General features: G+C 46.4%; 1 protein-coding gene and 1 long non-coding RNA gene across 13 annotated transcripts in view; one reads left to right on the forward strand and one right to left on the reverse strand.

Moving 5' to 3' along the window:
* EGR2 (early growth response 2) overlaps positions 1-17,115 on the reverse strand; it is a 104,046-nt gene that overhangs the window by 4,349 nt on the left and 82,582 nt on the right. For 4 of the 9 annotated variants that reach the window (XM_038534051.1, XM_038534049.1, XM_038534050.1 and 1 more), the window contains 2 exons: positions 2,576-2,782; positions 1,690-1,795 (listed from right to left, as the gene is read on the reverse strand). The exons of 4 other annotated variants lie outside the window; for them this stretch is intronic. In XM_038534051.1, coding sequence (XP_038389979.1) covers positions 1,690-1,788 — 99 coding nt within the window. In that variant the 5' untranslated portion in view covers positions 1,789-1,795; positions 2,576-2,782. Of the gene's footprint in view, positions 1-1,689; positions 1,941-2,575; positions 2,783-17,115 lie in introns of those variants that run through there. One more of the 9 variants, XM_038534053.1, reaches the window with a different exon arrangement.
* LOC111095464 overlaps positions 1,422-17,115 on the forward strand; it is a 32,567-nt gene continuing 16,873 nt past the window's right edge. For 2 of the 4 annotated variants that reach the window (XR_005357890.1, XR_005357889.1), the window contains exons 1-3: positions 2,039-2,235; positions 2,509-2,592; positions 11,952-12,075. This is a non-coding gene — a long non-coding RNA (uncharacterized LOC111095464). Of the gene's footprint in view, positions 1,889-2,038; positions 2,236-2,508; positions 2,593-11,951; positions 12,076-15,420; positions 15,782-17,115 lie in introns of those variants that run through there. The other 2 variants (XR_005357892.1, XR_005357891.1) reach the window with 2 other exon arrangements.

Genomic DNA, 17,115 nt, shown 5'->3' on the forward strand with positions numbered 1-17,115 from the left:
TTCCGGAAAATTAAACTTCGGAAAGAAACCGAGCGGAGCCGAGACACTACAGTCAAACCCCTACTCACTTTCTTGGCAGCTCAAAACCGCAAGCAAAAGGAGGCAGCTAAGAAAAAAAAAAAAAAAAAAAAAAAAAAAAAAAAGCTGCATGCATTCACGGAAGCTGACTGTTTTTTTCTGAATTACTTGGTGGAAAGAAGTGGCTGGTGATAAGAGTGAATGCGGTATTGCTTTTTTGGAAAGTCTGTGCTATTTATACGGGAGCGAAAACGGAACAGGTTCGGGGTTGTTTGTTTGTTTAAGTATTTCGGGCACCTTGGGGCTGGGGGGTAGACCCCAGGAGGAGCAGAATAACTGCGGCGAGCTTCGAGAGAAATCCTCAGCCGGAGACACCCCCCTTCCTCTGCCCGCGCGCTCCCCGCCCCCCTTCAGCTGCCGCGCGGAGCGGGCGCCCTTCCCGGCGCGTCTGGGCGGTCGGCTGTGTGGGGGCGTCCAGATGGAGGCTTGGACACTCACCCTGCCCCGCCACGCACACGCGCACACACTCGTACACTCACACGCGCTCACTTCCGCTACACACACTCCCGCCCCCGCTGCCTTCTCACACACCCACTCGCACACCTTACGCTACACACCTCCCTGTTGACAGCGCGCCGGGCGCCCGCCCCGCCCTGCCCGCCGCCCGGGGTGCCCCGCAGCACAGCCTCCGCGCCTTCCCCGCCCCGACGGGCGCGCCTGCCCGCAGCCCGGCCCTACCCCGCAACACGCACGCTCGGGAGAGCCTCGCCGCCTGGCCTCGCCGGGAGCCGCCCCGGGAGCCCGCGGGCCGCGTCGCTAACCTCAATTCCCAGCCGCCATCACCCCACGCGCGCTTCCCTCTTGGAGTAAACACGTAAACAACCACAACCACAACCACAACCACAACCACACCGTCCCGCATGGAGGCCTTCCTGTTTAGTTCCCGAAGGAAAATCTTTAAGAACTTTAAGGCGGCCCAGGCAGCGGCGGGTCCTGGCTCGCAGCACGCCCGGCTCCTGCCTCCCGGCCCGCCCGCGGGAGGTGGTCCCGGGGCCCGAGCCCGCCGCCGCCGCCGCCTGGCTCCGCGCCGCCCCGAAACCGACACCACCTGGGACAGAGCGCGCGGGCAGCGTCCGGGGCCCGGCCCGGCCCCCTCCCGCCCCCCGGCCCGGGACGGCCGCAGCCTCGTGCGCACCCCGGCGGGCGAGAGCCACGACGCCACGCCGTGGAGGAAGCGCGCGCTGCAGGCGGCTCTCGCGCCGCTCACCTGCCGCCGCCGCCGCCGCCGCCGCCAGCCCGCTCCCTCCCGGCCCCGAGCGCGCGCGGCGGTCGGGACCCGCGGGGAGGCCGCCGGCGGCTTCTGCTCCTCCGCCCCGGCGTCGCGTCTCCCCCTGCCCGCCGCGAAATCGTCTCGTCAGGCGGCCGGCCACCTTCCTGACTTCCAACGCCCAGGAAAAAAATTGGGGAAAGTTTATCGCCCGCATCGCGCGCCCTTTCCCAGTTGGAGATAAAAATAAAAGGGGAAGGAAGGAAATCGCGGGGACGTTAGCGCCCTTGTAGAGACCCCACCCTCGGCGTAAACGTGCAAAGTCCCATTTCGTTAAAAAAAAAAAAAAAAAAAAAAAAAAAAAGAAAGAAAAAAAAACCAAGAACAGAACGCCGCTCGCTTACCACGTGCGCCAGCCCGCTCCGCCTGCGCTCCGGCCGGTCCCGCGGCCCCCGCGCTGGCCACCGGCAAGACGACGCCTCGGAGGGGAGCCCGACTCGCATCTCCAGCCTGGAGTCCGAAAGAAGTGGCGGGGGGGAGCCGGATTATGCAAATGTGGGTCGTGGCAGCGGGACTCGGGTTACGGCCCCGCCGGCCTCCGAGGTGAGGCCCCCACACGCACGCAGCGGGCGCGGCGGCTGCCGGAGCTTCGCTCCTCTCCACGCACATGGGCGGGCGAGTCTCCGGGGCCGCCCCGCGCCGGGCGCCGCTGCCAACGCCGTCGGAGGCCGCCCCGCGCCGCCCGGAGGGGGAGCTCCTGGACGCCCGAGCGGCGCTGGGAAGGGCGCAGAGGCCGGGGCGCAGGCGGGGGCGGCCCTGGCAGAGGGGGCCCTGCGGTGCGCGGCTGCCACCCTTGCCGAAGGAGGAGGCCGAGTTGGGGCGGGGGTGAGACCCGGAAGGCCCCCCCAGGAGAGGCGGGCTCGCCTGGCCCGTCTGACAAGCGCATTAGAGTGAGTGGGAGTGACGGACCCTCTGGAATTACCCCGAGCTTTCTAATAACCCACACCTCTGAAGAGCCGCGCGCGGCCGGGCCCGCGGGGGGCGGGGGCGGGGGGCAGCCTGGGGCGCGGGCAGCCCCCGGCGGGGCGGCGGCGAGGCTCCGCGGGCTCCCGGGAGGGCGCCTGGGCCAGTCCTGGGTGGGAGCCCCCCCCCCCAACCCCTGCTGGAAACGGCTCTGGAGATACTTCCTGTAACCACCTTCTTCTTTTCCTTCTTGTTTGAAGAGTGGTGATGGAACGGAGTCAAGCCAACCACTCCGTGATCGGTACTGGGAAGGCTAAAGCGACTTGCCTAAAGTCACGCAGCTGGTAAGTGCTGGTGTCCGCCTTGCAACCGGGTCTCCGGATTCCAAGGACACTGCTCCGGTCCCTACATCCCTCTCGCAGGAAAACCCGGTTCTGGAAAGGGAGCAGCTCTTGGAGGACGGAGAGCTCGGGTCGGCCCACTAGGGAAGAAATGGGTCACCTTCGCCAACTTCATCTCTTTTCTTCGGCATTTCTGAGGAGAGGAAAGCTGAGGTCAGGGCTTTCAAAGGGCAAGGGCCGCAGGGCCGCCGTGGGCACACACTCCTCCCCAGGATGAAGGCAGAATTTGAATTCTCGGGCTCTCTAGACCTAGGTTATGGATGGAGTAAGCAGGTTGGCACAGAGCCAGCAAATTAATAGGCCCTCTAATAGGAGAAGTCGAGCGCACAGGATCCTTCCAGGAGGGTGTAAGTGAGGAAAGAAAGAGGTAGAGACCAGAACAACTCTGCAGAGTTTACAGAGCCCCTCCTGTGCCAGAGAATGACACTTAGTACAGAGATGTGCCAGGGCAGCTACTTTGAGGCACTTGAACTTATTCTGATCAAAAAACTAAAAGAGCCAACCTTTACAAATAAATTGATTCTTAAATCACTCCCCCCCAAAAAAACCCTGAAAAAAAAAAACTGAACAAATTAAATGTCTTTCTTTAAAATAGAGTTGTCAAAAGGCCCAAGTAAATGGAGCACTCCAAGGTGTGTCAGGATTATTAATGCCAGATTCAGATGTGCTTTGTCCTGAATTCCAGATCCAAAAAGGGAAGGGGAAAGGAAGGAGGGGAGCATTTGGTGGGCTTGCCCCTGTGCCTGGGGGATTGGGTGGGAGGGAAGAGCAAGCATAGCAGCCGGGGGCTTCCAGCTAGCACTCAGTCTCCTCTGTAAGGGGTCTCCAGCTTTTCTTTCCCCCATGATGTGGACTTAGAATCACAATCAACCATGAGGCATATCACAAATAATATGTTAACATTTGCATTTTGATTTATTAAGAAACATTTTTAACATCATTAGAAGCGATTCCTATTGCAATGTCCTTTTCACTCACTCCCATTCTGATACTGCTACTGGAGTGGGAATCAAAGGGATGTCAGAATTGCTCTTAACTACGGACACACGTGAAAGTACAGATCCGAACTCGAATGGCATAGGACATGTGCATCTCAGTGAAAACCAGGCTAATTGCCAACTCTGCCGTCCAGCCAAGCCCTTCTTAAAGGTGCCCACATGTGCAGAGAAAACTGATAAATGGTTCCCTGCATTCAGCATCTCACTAGGCATCCAGTAATCCCAGAGACTATAAAACAAGCACAGATTAGGCCAGTCAGAGTTGTTGGGAAGCCTGAGAGCAACATTGCTTCACACCAGTTCAGTGTGCAACCAAAATTGTGTTTTGTTGGCACAAATCATCCAGACAGGAGGAAATAAGACTCCTGTGATCTCATGTTGTAGCAGCAGCACTGGCTTAAGCAGAGGTTGCTCAGTTCACCTATTGGGAAGTCAACAGATATTTCTTGAGCATCTACTGTGTATCAGGTGCTAAGCCAAAGCCTGGACATACAGTGGTGCCTAAAACCAGGCCTGGTTACTGCCCCCATGGAGCTTATAGTTAGTCACACAAATATAAAATTGTAAGCAATGAGAGAGTGTGACCCCAATGAAGGAAAAGAACATAGGACTAAATTCAGCCTAGAAGGCTGAGGAAGTCTTCCTCTAAGCCGAGATCTGAAGGATGAGCAAGGATTAAGGAATGATCAGTGGATAGAGCATTCCCAGGAGAAAAAGCAGGTGTGGAAAGGCCCCAAGGTGGGAGGACAGAGAATGTATTCATGGAATAGAGAAAGTCCAGTGTGGGTGGAAACCTCCAGGCCACCTTCCATACCTGGTACACTGGGGCTGAGGGGGTAGCCAGTGCAAGCAGACTCCTTGGAAGCCCCTCCCCAAACCATACTGCCCCCAACCGCCAAGATTGTAAGCTCTACAAGGTCTCTCCTTTTCCTCTGCCATTATCTTTTCCTGGCTAATGACAATGGCATTATAATTTTAACATTTGAGGTTTTTTTTTTTTTTTTTTTTTTTTTACCACTCAACTTCTGCAAAGGAATAGAATATGCCAACAAGATTTCAGCGAGAGAACATCGACAGAAATGCTTATTGACATCGGTATTGTGTTTCAGTGACAGTCCTAATGAAATAACATTCCTTCGTTGTCTATTTCTCAATCAGGAAATGACAGACCACATGAATTTTGTCCCATTGAAAATGACTAGATAGCAGAAGTACAGTCTCTCTCTCTCTGGTAGAAACACATCATGTCAAACCTACTGATCACTTTACCACTGCTGGCAAGAAGTAAAAAGTAAATCAATGTATCATTTATCACAATTGTTGAAGACAAGGTACATATCAACCTGGGTGCCAGGTTAATAAGTGATAGTCTGTCAGTTTGCTGGCAAAGGCTCAAAGTCAAACCTCCATTCCCAATCACCTTTTTTTTATGCCTTTAAATGTTAAATCTTTCAGCTTATACATTTAAATGTATGAAAAATGAAGTCCACTCTAACTAGGGAATTCCTGGATTTTTTTATACGCACATCTCTAACCTGCTTACAATACCAGGTTATGGAATGCAATTTTCCTTTTTCCAGATAATGTCAGACTGCCCAGAGAAGCTTTTGTTTCTATGTTGAGAAAAGGAGGGGGCTGGTCAGTGCATCCAATTGTCAGAAGATTTGTTTTGTAGCATTTAACCCCTCCCCAAAATCAAACGTTTCATGTTTCAACTTAATAATCTTGACAAGATCAATTTAAGAATCTTAACCATTTCTTGTGATTAAGATTCTGAGCTCTGGAGGCCCAGACAGCCTGGATTCAGATCCCGGGTCCTAGATTTAAATCCTAATTCTGGGGCAGCCCCGGTGGCTCAGCGGTTTAGCACCACCTTCAGCCCAGGGCCTGACCCTGGAGACCCAGGATTGAGTCCGTGTCAGGCTCCCTGCATGGAGCCTGCTTCTCCCTCTTCCTGTGTCTCTGCCTCTCTCTCTCTCTCTCTCTCTCTCTCTCTCTCCCTCTCCCCCTGTGTCTCTCATGAATAAATAAATAAAATCTTTTTTAAAAATCCTAATTCTGATACCACCTAGCTGTATGTTCTTAAGTAACTTATATAACTTCTCTGTGCCTCAGTTTACTCCTCTATAAAGAGGAAAAAGTTGATTATAAATATTTCATAGGGTATATTGAGGATTAAATTATTTTGATAGATGAAAAGCACCTAGCATACTTTTTGGTATTTGGTATGTATGGTAAGTATTCACTGTTAGCTTTTAAGTTATTACTATTACTGAGCACCTACTTTGTAGATAGTGTACTATGTTCTTCTGGGTTCGTTGCTTTATTCCTCACAACCATCTTGCAGAACAGGGCTGTTTCTTCCCATTTCACAGATGAGAGGACTAAGGCCCAGGAAGATACAGAGCTTACCCAAATTCACCCGTTGGGAAGTTGCCAAGCCAGAATACAAGCTCTATTTTCTCAATGGCCAGAGCCCACATCTCCTAAGTGTATCAAGTGATGGAAAGCAGCCTGCAGCAGATAAGAGCAAAAAGAATAGCTCCACCTCCAATCCTGATGTATAAAGCATTTTTGATATTTATTCCCAAATTCAGAGTTCTAGCTTCTAAGAATAATGATGATAGTAATGCTGAGGAGTTTTGGGTTTCGGTCGTAAGGAGGAAAGTTCATCCAGAAAGCAGCGATTGTTGACACAAAATTTACAACAAGCTGTGCCCATGTGGAAAGCGTCATCTAAACTTCAAAAGCCAAGTTCCACATTTATAAGAACCTGACTGACAACACTTTTTTTCCCCCAGGAAGATCGAAATGCATGATGATAATACTGTTGTTTTTCCAAGGAGGTTTAAAAGCGTAGAATAGAAATTTAAAATTTAGGAAGAGTGGGTTAGCGAGTGACCTGCAAAATCTAGGGGCCGTGCTCCAGAAGAGACATTCCTAGACTGCGTGTAACCTGTGCTTGGGACTTGCCTTGTGCTTTGTCTCACGGAGTCTCTGTGCTGTTCCCTTTTCAACTCCATAAAGTCCCTGAAGGCAGAGACATCCAAATGTGCTCCCTGTCTGTCCTCCAGCAAGCAGAGTTCTGCATAGGAACTTGCTAGAGCCATCCCAGCAGTGAGAGGTGAGACCTGGCCCATCTGAGATTTTCATATGCTATCTGGTCACAGAGCTCCAGATTTCCATTCTACCCAGATGACAGCATGGGATGTCTAATGATTTCTCCATATGTTGGACTTCAGGGCAAGGACAAGGACCCTAGAAAACATCCTCTGAAGGGCTTCTTTTCAGATATGGCCTTTGGGGAAAGTTTTTTTTTTTTATTTTTTTAAGAAGATTTTATTTATTTATTCATGAGAGACACAGATAGAGAGGCAGAGACACAGGCAAAGGGAAAAGCCGGCTCCATGCAGGGAGCCTGATGTGGGACTGGATCCCGGGACTCCAGGATCACGCCCTGAGCTGAAAGCAGACGCTTAACTACTGAGCCACCCAGGCATCCCTGGGGAAAGGATTAAGCAAGGTATGGCCTTGTTTATATCGGGAAGTTCCAAGCTGCCACCATTTGTTCTCAGCACAGTGAGTACCACTGATGTGACGGTAGCCCAGAGTGAGGACCACTGTGGAGACATCAACCCAGAAGCCCTTCTCAGGCCAGCCTCCCTCCTCGACTATTCCATCTACTGGTCATAGATGCAGGCAATGCATGTAGCTGGGGAGTGGAAGGAATTCAGGGTGAGGAGCCCCAAGATTCCCCTTCCCAGTTCTACCTCTGCCGCAGACTGGTGCCATTATCTTGGGTCGGTGGTTGATGTCGAAGGAAGCAGCAGTGCCTCCTCTACTCGCATCACTCAAGCCTCGGGTGGCAGCCTTGGGAGATAGGCTATTCTTTTCCCATATCTGATGATACTCTCAACCATATGCCATGAAGATGTAGAGACATCACATCCCCTCATGCCTGCCCAGAATTTTCAGTCGCAACCAGAAAGGCCACAGAGAGTTTGAGTTTTCACTGTGTTGAGTGAGGAAGGTGGTGAGGGCAGAGGGAAAGGATTGGGTGCAGGGAGATTGGCAGAACCTGGTGCCAGGTGTGTCACTGTGGAGTGGAAAATGCCCTAGATGGGGAATCAGGCTCCATGGTTTCTCTCCACAATAATGGTATCCTTGATAATAATAATGGCTAATATTTAGCAAACATTTAAAGTGTACTAAGCACTCTGCCGACTATGTCGCCTTATCTCTTAGCCTACCAACCACACCATGAAGTAGATATCATTACTCTTTTCACTTTACAGATGAAGAAACTGAGTCACACAAACCCAAGCCACAGAGCTAATTGAGTGGAAGTGCCAAGATGTAAACCCAAGCAGTGTGACTCCATCACCTGTCAGCAGGCGCTCCCAGGACCTACCCCAGCCTGTGTAACTAGACAAGCTACTTAACCTCTCTGAGCCTTGGGTTCTTCATCTTTGCAATGGGCCTGGGCATACCTGCCTCAGCTGCCCTCAGCCGGGTATTGCAGTGAGTCAAAGGAAGTGAATTAAGAACACATTCTGAAAAGCAGGTCATGCACTGCAAATCCGATCGTCATCTCCCAGAGCAATTGTGCGGATTGCTGGACCTTTAGTGATAGAGCTGAACACAGATTGGAGTGAGAGAGGAGGCGACATTTATGATTCCAGGACAGGGACGGCGCATCAATCGCTGAAATGAACTTCTAACCCGTTCAGTTGCTGACCAATTCTAAAGCCCTTCAAAGTGATCTGTTGCCTCTTCCTTCACATTGGAAGGTGGTCCAGATATGTGTGTTCCTTTTCTCTGGAGATGGGTTTGGGGAATGTGTCCCCTTGAGGCTTGAGGCCTTTGGAACGAATGCATCCTTGGTGGGTCTGCTTCCCTGATGTTAAATACGGGCCTAGACACATGGTCACGCTACTTCTTTTATCCTAATAATTAACTAGAATGTATGTTTCTGCTCAGGAGCTATTGTGCCTGAGAGAATATTGTGGGTAAAATGTGATCACCACTGGGTAACAGAACAATTTCAGTCAATGGCCTTGTAAGCACACAATCAGAATCTCCCCAGAAACCTGGCCAACTCCCAGCCTCTTAGAATTTAGAAAGTTTGCTCTTTAAAAATATGATCATTTAGGGGTGCCTGGGTGGCTCAGTGGGTTAAGCACCTGCCTGCAGCTCAGGTCATGATCGCAGGATCCTGGGATGGAGCCTGGTGAGCCTGCTCAGTAGGGAATCTGCTTCTCCCTCTCCTCCTGCCCCTCCTTCCACTCATGTTCTCTCTGTCTCTGTCTCTGTCTCTCTCTCTCTCTCAAATAAATAAAACCTTAAAAAAAGATTATTTAGGCAACAGCCCGTGGAAACTTCAAAAAAGAGGAGAGCTGGAACAATTTAGATCCTTTCTTCTCTCTGTCTGGATTTTATGAAACAAAAAACACAAAAGGCATGACCAAAATGACCACGTTAGCCCCTTCATCCGTTACTCGGAAATCCTCGAGTGAAAACACCTTAACAAAATACTTATTTCCTTGATTTTCCTGTGCTTCAGGCTTCTCATCACAACACGCTCTCATATGATGGCAGCTCCAAACCAAAACCATGGAAAATGATATCTGGAAGCCCAGTATATACAGAAGGTCAAAGGTGGTACAGCTGAGCTGGAGTGGGCTTGACTCCCTCCACTCCATGCAAATTCCCTGGTGTCTGAAAGCCACTGCTGTGATTTACGAAGCAGGCCCTCAACATGCTGGCACTGGGCCTACTTAAGTAGGTGAACCAGAGAGCAAGTGAATATATAGGGACAGGCCAGTCTTGCTTTCAAACACTGGAACAAGCCATGGTGTTCTGTTAATCCATCCTGTGAATATTTATTAAGCACCTACTACACACCAGGTACTGTGCTAGGTGCTTAGGATGCATCAGTGAACAAAACTTCCTGTCTTTGTGTAGCTTACAGCTTGGAAATTCTTGTGAATTTAATTCCAGGAACAAAAAAAAAAAAAAAAAAAAAAAAAAAAGGAAAGCCCTGTTTGTAGTGTAGTATCTTCCTTTATCTTTAGCCAGAATCACATTTAAGTCCCCTACACTCAAGTCTCCTATAAGGCCATTAGAGACAAAATACCAAACTTGCTTTAGTAACACATCCTGGTATTTAACACGCTTGCAAGACATCCATTCTTCAGAGATAGAAAACACTTTTTTTTATTATGTATTTTATTTTGTTTTCTCTTCAGGAGACATGAAAGAAGTTAGTCATGATGTTCTGAGTAAGAACCAGTCCCAGGCTGGATACAGCCCTCGACCTCTCCTGTGTAACATGGACAAATCTCCGTTCCTATAGCCTGTCCTCTGAAGTTTTCCTTTTGATCCTTTCAGCATCCATATCAACTCTTTGATGAACTTCCTGATTTCCCACACTTCCCAGAGCTTGTAAAGCCTCATCAGACATTTTATGTGGCTCTCTATCCTTCCCAAATCCCTTTCACACACATTACTTCCCTTGGGACTTGAAATACAACCATGTGATGTTGGCAAGGCCACGTTCACCTTTCCCACTGCCCATAGAAGCCAAATGAGACCCAGAGAGGCCAAGGCCCTCACCTAAGTTACACAGCTATTGAGGAGGTGGAGCTGGCATTCCCAGTCAGGTCTCCTGGTGCTGATGTTGAAGTTCTGTCTAATGTGAGCCTCAACTACTAGTTGGGAAGGCCCAGGCCCTTGAATGCTTGTGAAATCCCTACAACACCTTGATGGCTGGTGGCCAGTTAACATTTAGGTCATGTGTTTCCTTCCCCAGGTGTGCGCTGACCCTGTTCTATACCCCCATGTCATTTTACCCCCAATGAGGGAGGCTGATAGCATAAAGCTAAGCAACAACAACTGATGACCAGCCAGATCCTAGCCCACTAGGTCACTGAAAGCAACTTTGGGCCACCAGCCCCAGGACCATCCCATGTAGTCCTCATTTGTCCCATTTCTCTGAAGTTGGCACTGACTCATTGCTTACCACCCTCTAGGTTATCAGCCTGTGGTGCAACCAGAAGAGATACTCATCTGTGTGGGGTGGCTTAAGTGTGGTTGGGTCTACTCTACTGGGGTGACCAGCCTGACCAGGAGGAGTGGTCAAATTCATCAACTTCATGGACAAAGGCCTTGATGATTTCATTTTTTTCTGAATTTAGCTAGCCTAAGCTACAGTCTGCTCAAATATGATCATATAGTATTTTAGGTGAAATTTGTTGTGTTTGTGGCTAAAATTTGGCCAATTTTACCTTGGCTAATGGGTAACACTTCCCACCCTTTCGTGTTTGTCTAGAGGGTGGCAAGAGGTTCATTAATACAGTGGAAGGAGGGATGCCTGGTTGGCTCAGTCTGTTAAATATCTGCCTTTGCTTCGACTCCGGGTCCTGGGATTGAGCACCACCACGGCAGGCTTTCTGCTCAGCAGGGATCCTGCTTCTCCCTCTCCTTCTGCCCCTGCCCCCTACTGGTGCTCTGTCTCTTTGTCTCTCTCTCTCTGTCAAATAAATAAATAAAATCTTTAAAAAAAAATACAGTAGGAGTAGTTGACTTGAAGCCTCAGGAACTGGCCAATAACTGTGTTGGTCCAGCTTCACATCTGAGTCATCAGAAGCCTAGCCCCAGTAACCTATGTTAAAACAATAAAAACAACAAAGAAAATGCCCTCTTAAAAAGTTAAATTTGATGATGAGCTGACAGCCTGTTACCAGTTTTAAAAGTCCATGCTCCTTTCCATGACCTATAAATCTTTACATGTTCCGGTCTTGTCCTACCCCTTCAGTCACAGCTCTTTCCTCTTTCCCCATGCTCACCATGCTGGGCCACCTCTTAAACATCCCAACCCCTTTCCATTTCAGAGCCTGTGTTCTCACCACTCCCCTTGTCTGGAATGGCTCCTGCCCCATCTCTTTGATCATCCCACATCTAGTCCTAGAGACCAAATGTCGTGTACCCCTAAAATTTGTATGTTGAAATCTATTCACCAGTGTGATGGTATTTAGAGATTTAGAGGTGGGGCCTTTGGGGTGATTAGGTTATGAGGGTAGGCCCCTCATGATTGAGATTAGTGCCCTTATAAGAGTTCGCAGAGAGCTCCCGGGTCCTACAGTGAAAAGATAGTTAACTGTGAACTAGAAAGTGGATTCTTACCAGACACAAAAATCTGCTGGTGCCTTGATCATGGACTTCCAAGGCTCCAGAACTGTGAGAAATAAATTACTTTTGTTTTTGTTTTTCAACTACCCAGTTTATGGTATTCTGTTTCAACAGCCCGAATGGATATTTCCTTCACATCTCAGCACAAGCCTTTCCTTCCAGACCTCCCCACTCTTCCCTGGTCATTCACCTCCTGTCCATCACTGTGTGGTGTTCTTAGTGCTGGGCAGATACAATGGTAAGAGCCATAGCTGTCACAACCACCACTGTATGCTCAACACCAAGAGTAGTGCTAGCAGAGAGTGTGAAGTAAGCATTTGCTGAATGAATGAAATGAAAGACTAGTGATCAGCCAGGTTTGGGATCCACTGCCTTAGTATGGTCCCTTTCCCCCCATGGGTCCCAGCTGCCTAGAAGTATTAGTCTGCATAGTATCCAAGGCCCCATGCAGCTTTGGCAGTCTACTGTTACCGACCCTGAGGATCTGGGAGGAACGCAAGGGCTGCAGGCTCAACATCATCCTAAACTGGGTTGTGCTTTTCTACATAAGGCAGCATTTCAAGTCATGATAAAGCAAACCATATTAGGTCTGTAGAAGAGGCCTCCCCTCCTCTACAAAGGAAAAACTAGAGTCTGTTTTTTCCTATGAAGAGATCAGATAATTCTTATATAAAATGTTCTTTGTGAAATTGTTTTGATTGAATCCTGTTGCCTTGCTTGTGCCAAGGCATTTGCAAGCGGATGGAGCAAATCAATTTTCAGATGTATACTTGGATTATGCTTAGAAGGTAGACTGAGTCTGTAAATACCTGGCATCTCTTTTCACTTTTATACATAAAGGTGATTTATTCTTTTTCAAACTTCAGGTAAGACCCCAGGATTCCATTAATTCTTTCAAATGGATGTTTTGCTTCAAATGATATAGATATAATGAAAAGGAGACAGGAGGAAGAAAAATGATTTTTCTATCTAATCAGAGTACAGGAACTTAAAGTAACTCATATTCTTTGGTGTAAGCAGTGAGGGCTGCATGTTATTTTTTGATTGAATACTGTTAAATTTCAGTTAGTAAATACCATTATTATTAACATTTGGTTTTGAATACGCTAATGGCACTCCCGTGGGCTTACTTTAATTTCAGTGATGTATTTTAATTTGGGCTATAGAAATGAAATTACAGTTTATATAATTTTTTTAAAAAATCAAGAATAAGTTGGCTTCATTGGGACCTAGTTATTTAAAATACACACACAAAAATAACCAATAAATGATGTAAAGAGAAAATGGACGTTCAAAGAAAGAAGTTGATTTTTTCATTGTCATGTTCCAAAAGAATCAAGAATGTCAGGTGTAAATTATACTTAACAGTTAAACAAATGTCATCTGTCAAAATTGAGGAAAGAGGACACTGCTGATGAAATCATCTGCTAAGTGTTTTGAGACCTGGGGTATGTTAAGTCCTGTGCCAGAGGTTACAGAGAATAAAAGAGGAATTAGAGTCCCTGTCTCTTGGAACTTGTAGTCCAGGAAAAAGGCACAAATAAATAGAATGTATGAAGAACATGGTAAGTATTATCAAACATGTTCAAAAATATTGGTACAGGGTCCCAAGAAGGGGAAGACAATCACAGGTATGGTAGTGGCGATTGGATAAAGCAAAACGCAGGAAGGTCACTCATTTTTTTTTCAGGTTTACATAGAACCATATCCTTCATAACTCAGTACACTTCTCTATCCTCCATCTAATACAGTGGCATGACTGTGACAGATGAGCAATAAATACTGGTAAATAAATTAATTGATCGTTTGATTCTTAATAAATGATAAAGGAGTCTTTCTTATGGTTTGCTTCTCTTTCTCCTTTTTTGCTTTCCCATATGTTCATCAGTTTTGTTTTTAAATTCCACATGTGAGTAAAATCATATGGTATTTATCTTTCTCTGACTGACTTCACTTAGCACAATATACTCTAGCTCCATCCACATCATTGCAAATGGCAAGATTTCATTCTTTTTGATGGCTGAATAATATTCCATTGCATATATATAATATATATGAATAATGAATAATATTCCATTGATATATATATATAGATATATATATATATATATATAGTCAAATTATGGACAAAGCCCATCTGTAAATGGACATTTGGGCTTTGTCCATAATTTGACTATTGTTGAAAATTCTGCTGTAAACGTCGGGGTGCCTGTGCCCCTTTGAATCAGTATTTTTTACCCTTTAGGTAAATACCTAGTGGTACAATTGCCAGATTGTAGGGTAGTTCTATTTTTAACTTTCTGAGGAACTTTGATACTATTTTCCACAGTGGCTGCACCAGTTTGCATTCCCATCAACAGTGCAAGAGGGTTCCCCTTTCTCTGCATCCTCACCAACGTCTGTTGCTTCCTGTGTTGTTAATTTTAGCAATTCTAATAGGTGTGAGGTGGTATTTCATTGTGGTTTCAATTTGCATTTCCCTGACGATGAGTGACGTTGAGCATTGTTTCATATGTCTGTTAGCCATCTGGATGTCTTCTTTGGAAAAATGTCTATTCATGTCTTCTGCCCATTTCTTAGCTGGATTATTTGTTTTCTGGTATTGAGTTTTATAAGTTCTTTATAAATTTTGGATACTAACCCTTTATCAGATGTGTCAATTGCAAACCATAAGAAAGACCCTTAATTACAGAGAACAAAGAGTGTTTCTAGAAAGGAGGTGGGTGGGGGGATGGGCTAGATTGGTGATGAGCATTAAAGAGTGCACCTGCTGTGATGAGCACTGGGTGTTTGTTACATGTAAGTGATGAATCACTAAATTCTACTCCTGAAACTAATATTACACTATATGTTAACTAACTAGAATTTAAATAAGAACTTGAAACATTTAAAAAATAATAATAAATAAATAATAAAAAACAAAGGAAACATATTCCAAACATATGCTGTAGCAGCCAATTGGTAGAATTAATGGATCCTGTGGACTTAACTTGAAGATTGATAAAAAGCTTGGCTACCGTATTTGCAGACTCATAAACATAAGTTAGGTACGTATTTATCATCTTTAGTTTTCTGGGCAAAGATTCTTGAACCCAGTCAAGAAAGGAAAAATATGTTTTCATGCAGCCCACTCAAAAATTAAGGAGGCTGCATTTAGCAGCAGCTACACATTCTTTTCCCATCAGAACGCTCTGAGAATTACTGCACGGACACCTGTGCACAAAAAGTGGTTAATGAGGCTCTGTGTGGGGAGAAGGTGGGCCCCAAATTTTGCAGGCTTGGTTTTATAATAGAATAATAGATAGAGAAAAAAAAACACAAAACTTTAGCCTCGTGCAAAGGACTGGCAGTCCCGAGGACCTCCCCCAGGACATGGCAGTCCCCTAAAGACAGATTTTCCCCCACTCTCTCCCATGCCCTGGTCCCTGGACTCTCCACAGTTGCAACCCCTATCGGTTGATCAGCTCTGGTCAGCACGCACTGTGCAGACAGCTCCCCTGGGATCCAAAGACCCTGCTAGAAATGAACCAGGAGGGACATGATGGCACATTTTAGCGTGCGGCCACTGCTTGTTCTTCTACAGGGCTCCTGGACGGAGTAGGAACTGAGAACTCACTTGAGCTGCAGCCGCTGAATATGGAGAGCCAGGGGAAAGCCCGTTCCTTCCAGGGGAGAAGGTGACCCTTTGCATTAGGCCAAGAGGCCAGAAACCAGGAAGGTGGGGGACTCAAGAACAGAGTCCCTACTCAGTCACTGCCTTTTATGTAGACTTCACCTCAGTGAGAGCCAGGGGGAGTTTGGCAACAGGAGTCTCATTCTAAGGCAGTTGACAGGAAGGAAAGACACCTGTCTCTGGCCCTGGTTCTCAGTTTCCATTTGGAATAAATTTTCAAAATGGAAAATTGATTGTTTAAACTTCAGTGAATTAAAAAAAAAAAAAAGAATGGTCTTTTGTTGGTTCTGTCTCAGTGGTTTTAATTAACTTTCAAAAGTCTACAGCAATAAATGTTACCTATGATGCTATTATAGATAAAATGTGATCAGATAGATAAAATTAAATGTTAATTGGCATAATTACCCAGTTAATATTTTAAGATTTGTTATCTACATTTCTCTGCATTTGCCTTATTATACATGGCAGCTCAATACAAAGATTTAAAAAAAGAACTTTCTCTGCATCCCCAATGAGTTATTTTTCACTTTGACTTTGCTAGTTATTAGTCAGAGATGATAATAATAATTTTTCTTAAAGTGAGGACTGCAGCTGAGAATTTCCAAATTGCAGTGAGTCACCTCTGGAGTAGTCAAGTCATTTATCCCCAAACCTCAGACTCAAACGTTGTGCCAGGAAGGGGATCCAGGATTCCCCATCCTTAACACCAAGCATCAGTACCATGACCCCCTCACCACGTGGGGTGGCTGTCCTCACCTAGTGTGAGCTGCGGTGGAGACTGCAAGCAGGCCTCAGGGAAGGTCTCTAATTTTCGTGTCCCTCAAACCAACTGCTTCCATGTTCTCTACTTCAGCATTACTGGACATGTGATCACTGGACATGGCATCACTCTACACCTATGTCCTGCTGCCAAACAATGACAGACATTCATTAGCTACACAGGAAAATTTATCTGCCAAAAAAAGCCCAGTATAAGGACCTGGACCATTAGAAGACCCAGCTTCTAGTCCCCATTTTGCCAGTAACATTTCAGTTATGGAATCTCAGCATGCTACAGTGTTGGATCTCTCAAACCTCAGCCATTTTTATTGCATTCTGCACTATTATTCATTTTGTACTTTTATATGATTTATTTTCACAAATAGATATATTTTAAAAGAGAACTTTATATTACTACTGCAAAACAGAAACTTGTATCATTTTGCAGAAATAAAAATAAATCATAAGACTAAATATATTGGGCTTTCTGGCCAACACAGTGAAATGGCTGCTGAAGTTCAGCTTCTGGAAATAAACAGGATTAAATCTGGGGAACGGGAACAGAACGGAACAGCTCAGTGCTTCAGAACAAGGGCGGAGGCAAGCCTTTCACTACCATTTTATATCATGTACATTAAAAAAAATTGTTGACTGAGGTTATGGCTTAAAGAAATGTGTGAGAAAAAAAAAAACAGAAAGAAAGAAATGTGTGAAGACTGAACAGCCTTAAGACAAGGTCTTTAACCAAGCCACCAGCTGACAGGTTGCAGGTGGTTTGGGATGGTGGCAGTGCTGAGGGTGAAGGGTGGGGGCTTGATGATGAAGTAAAATGAGAATTAAAGCAGG

Source organism: Canis lupus, chromosome 4, assembly GCF_011100685.1.
Source record: "Canis lupus familiaris isolate Mischka breed German Shepherd chromosome 4, alternate assembly UU_Cfam_GSD_1.0, whole genome shotgun sequence".
In the NCBI taxonomy this organism is placed as follows: Eukaryota; Metazoa; Chordata; class Mammalia; order Carnivora; family Canidae; genus Canis; species Canis lupus.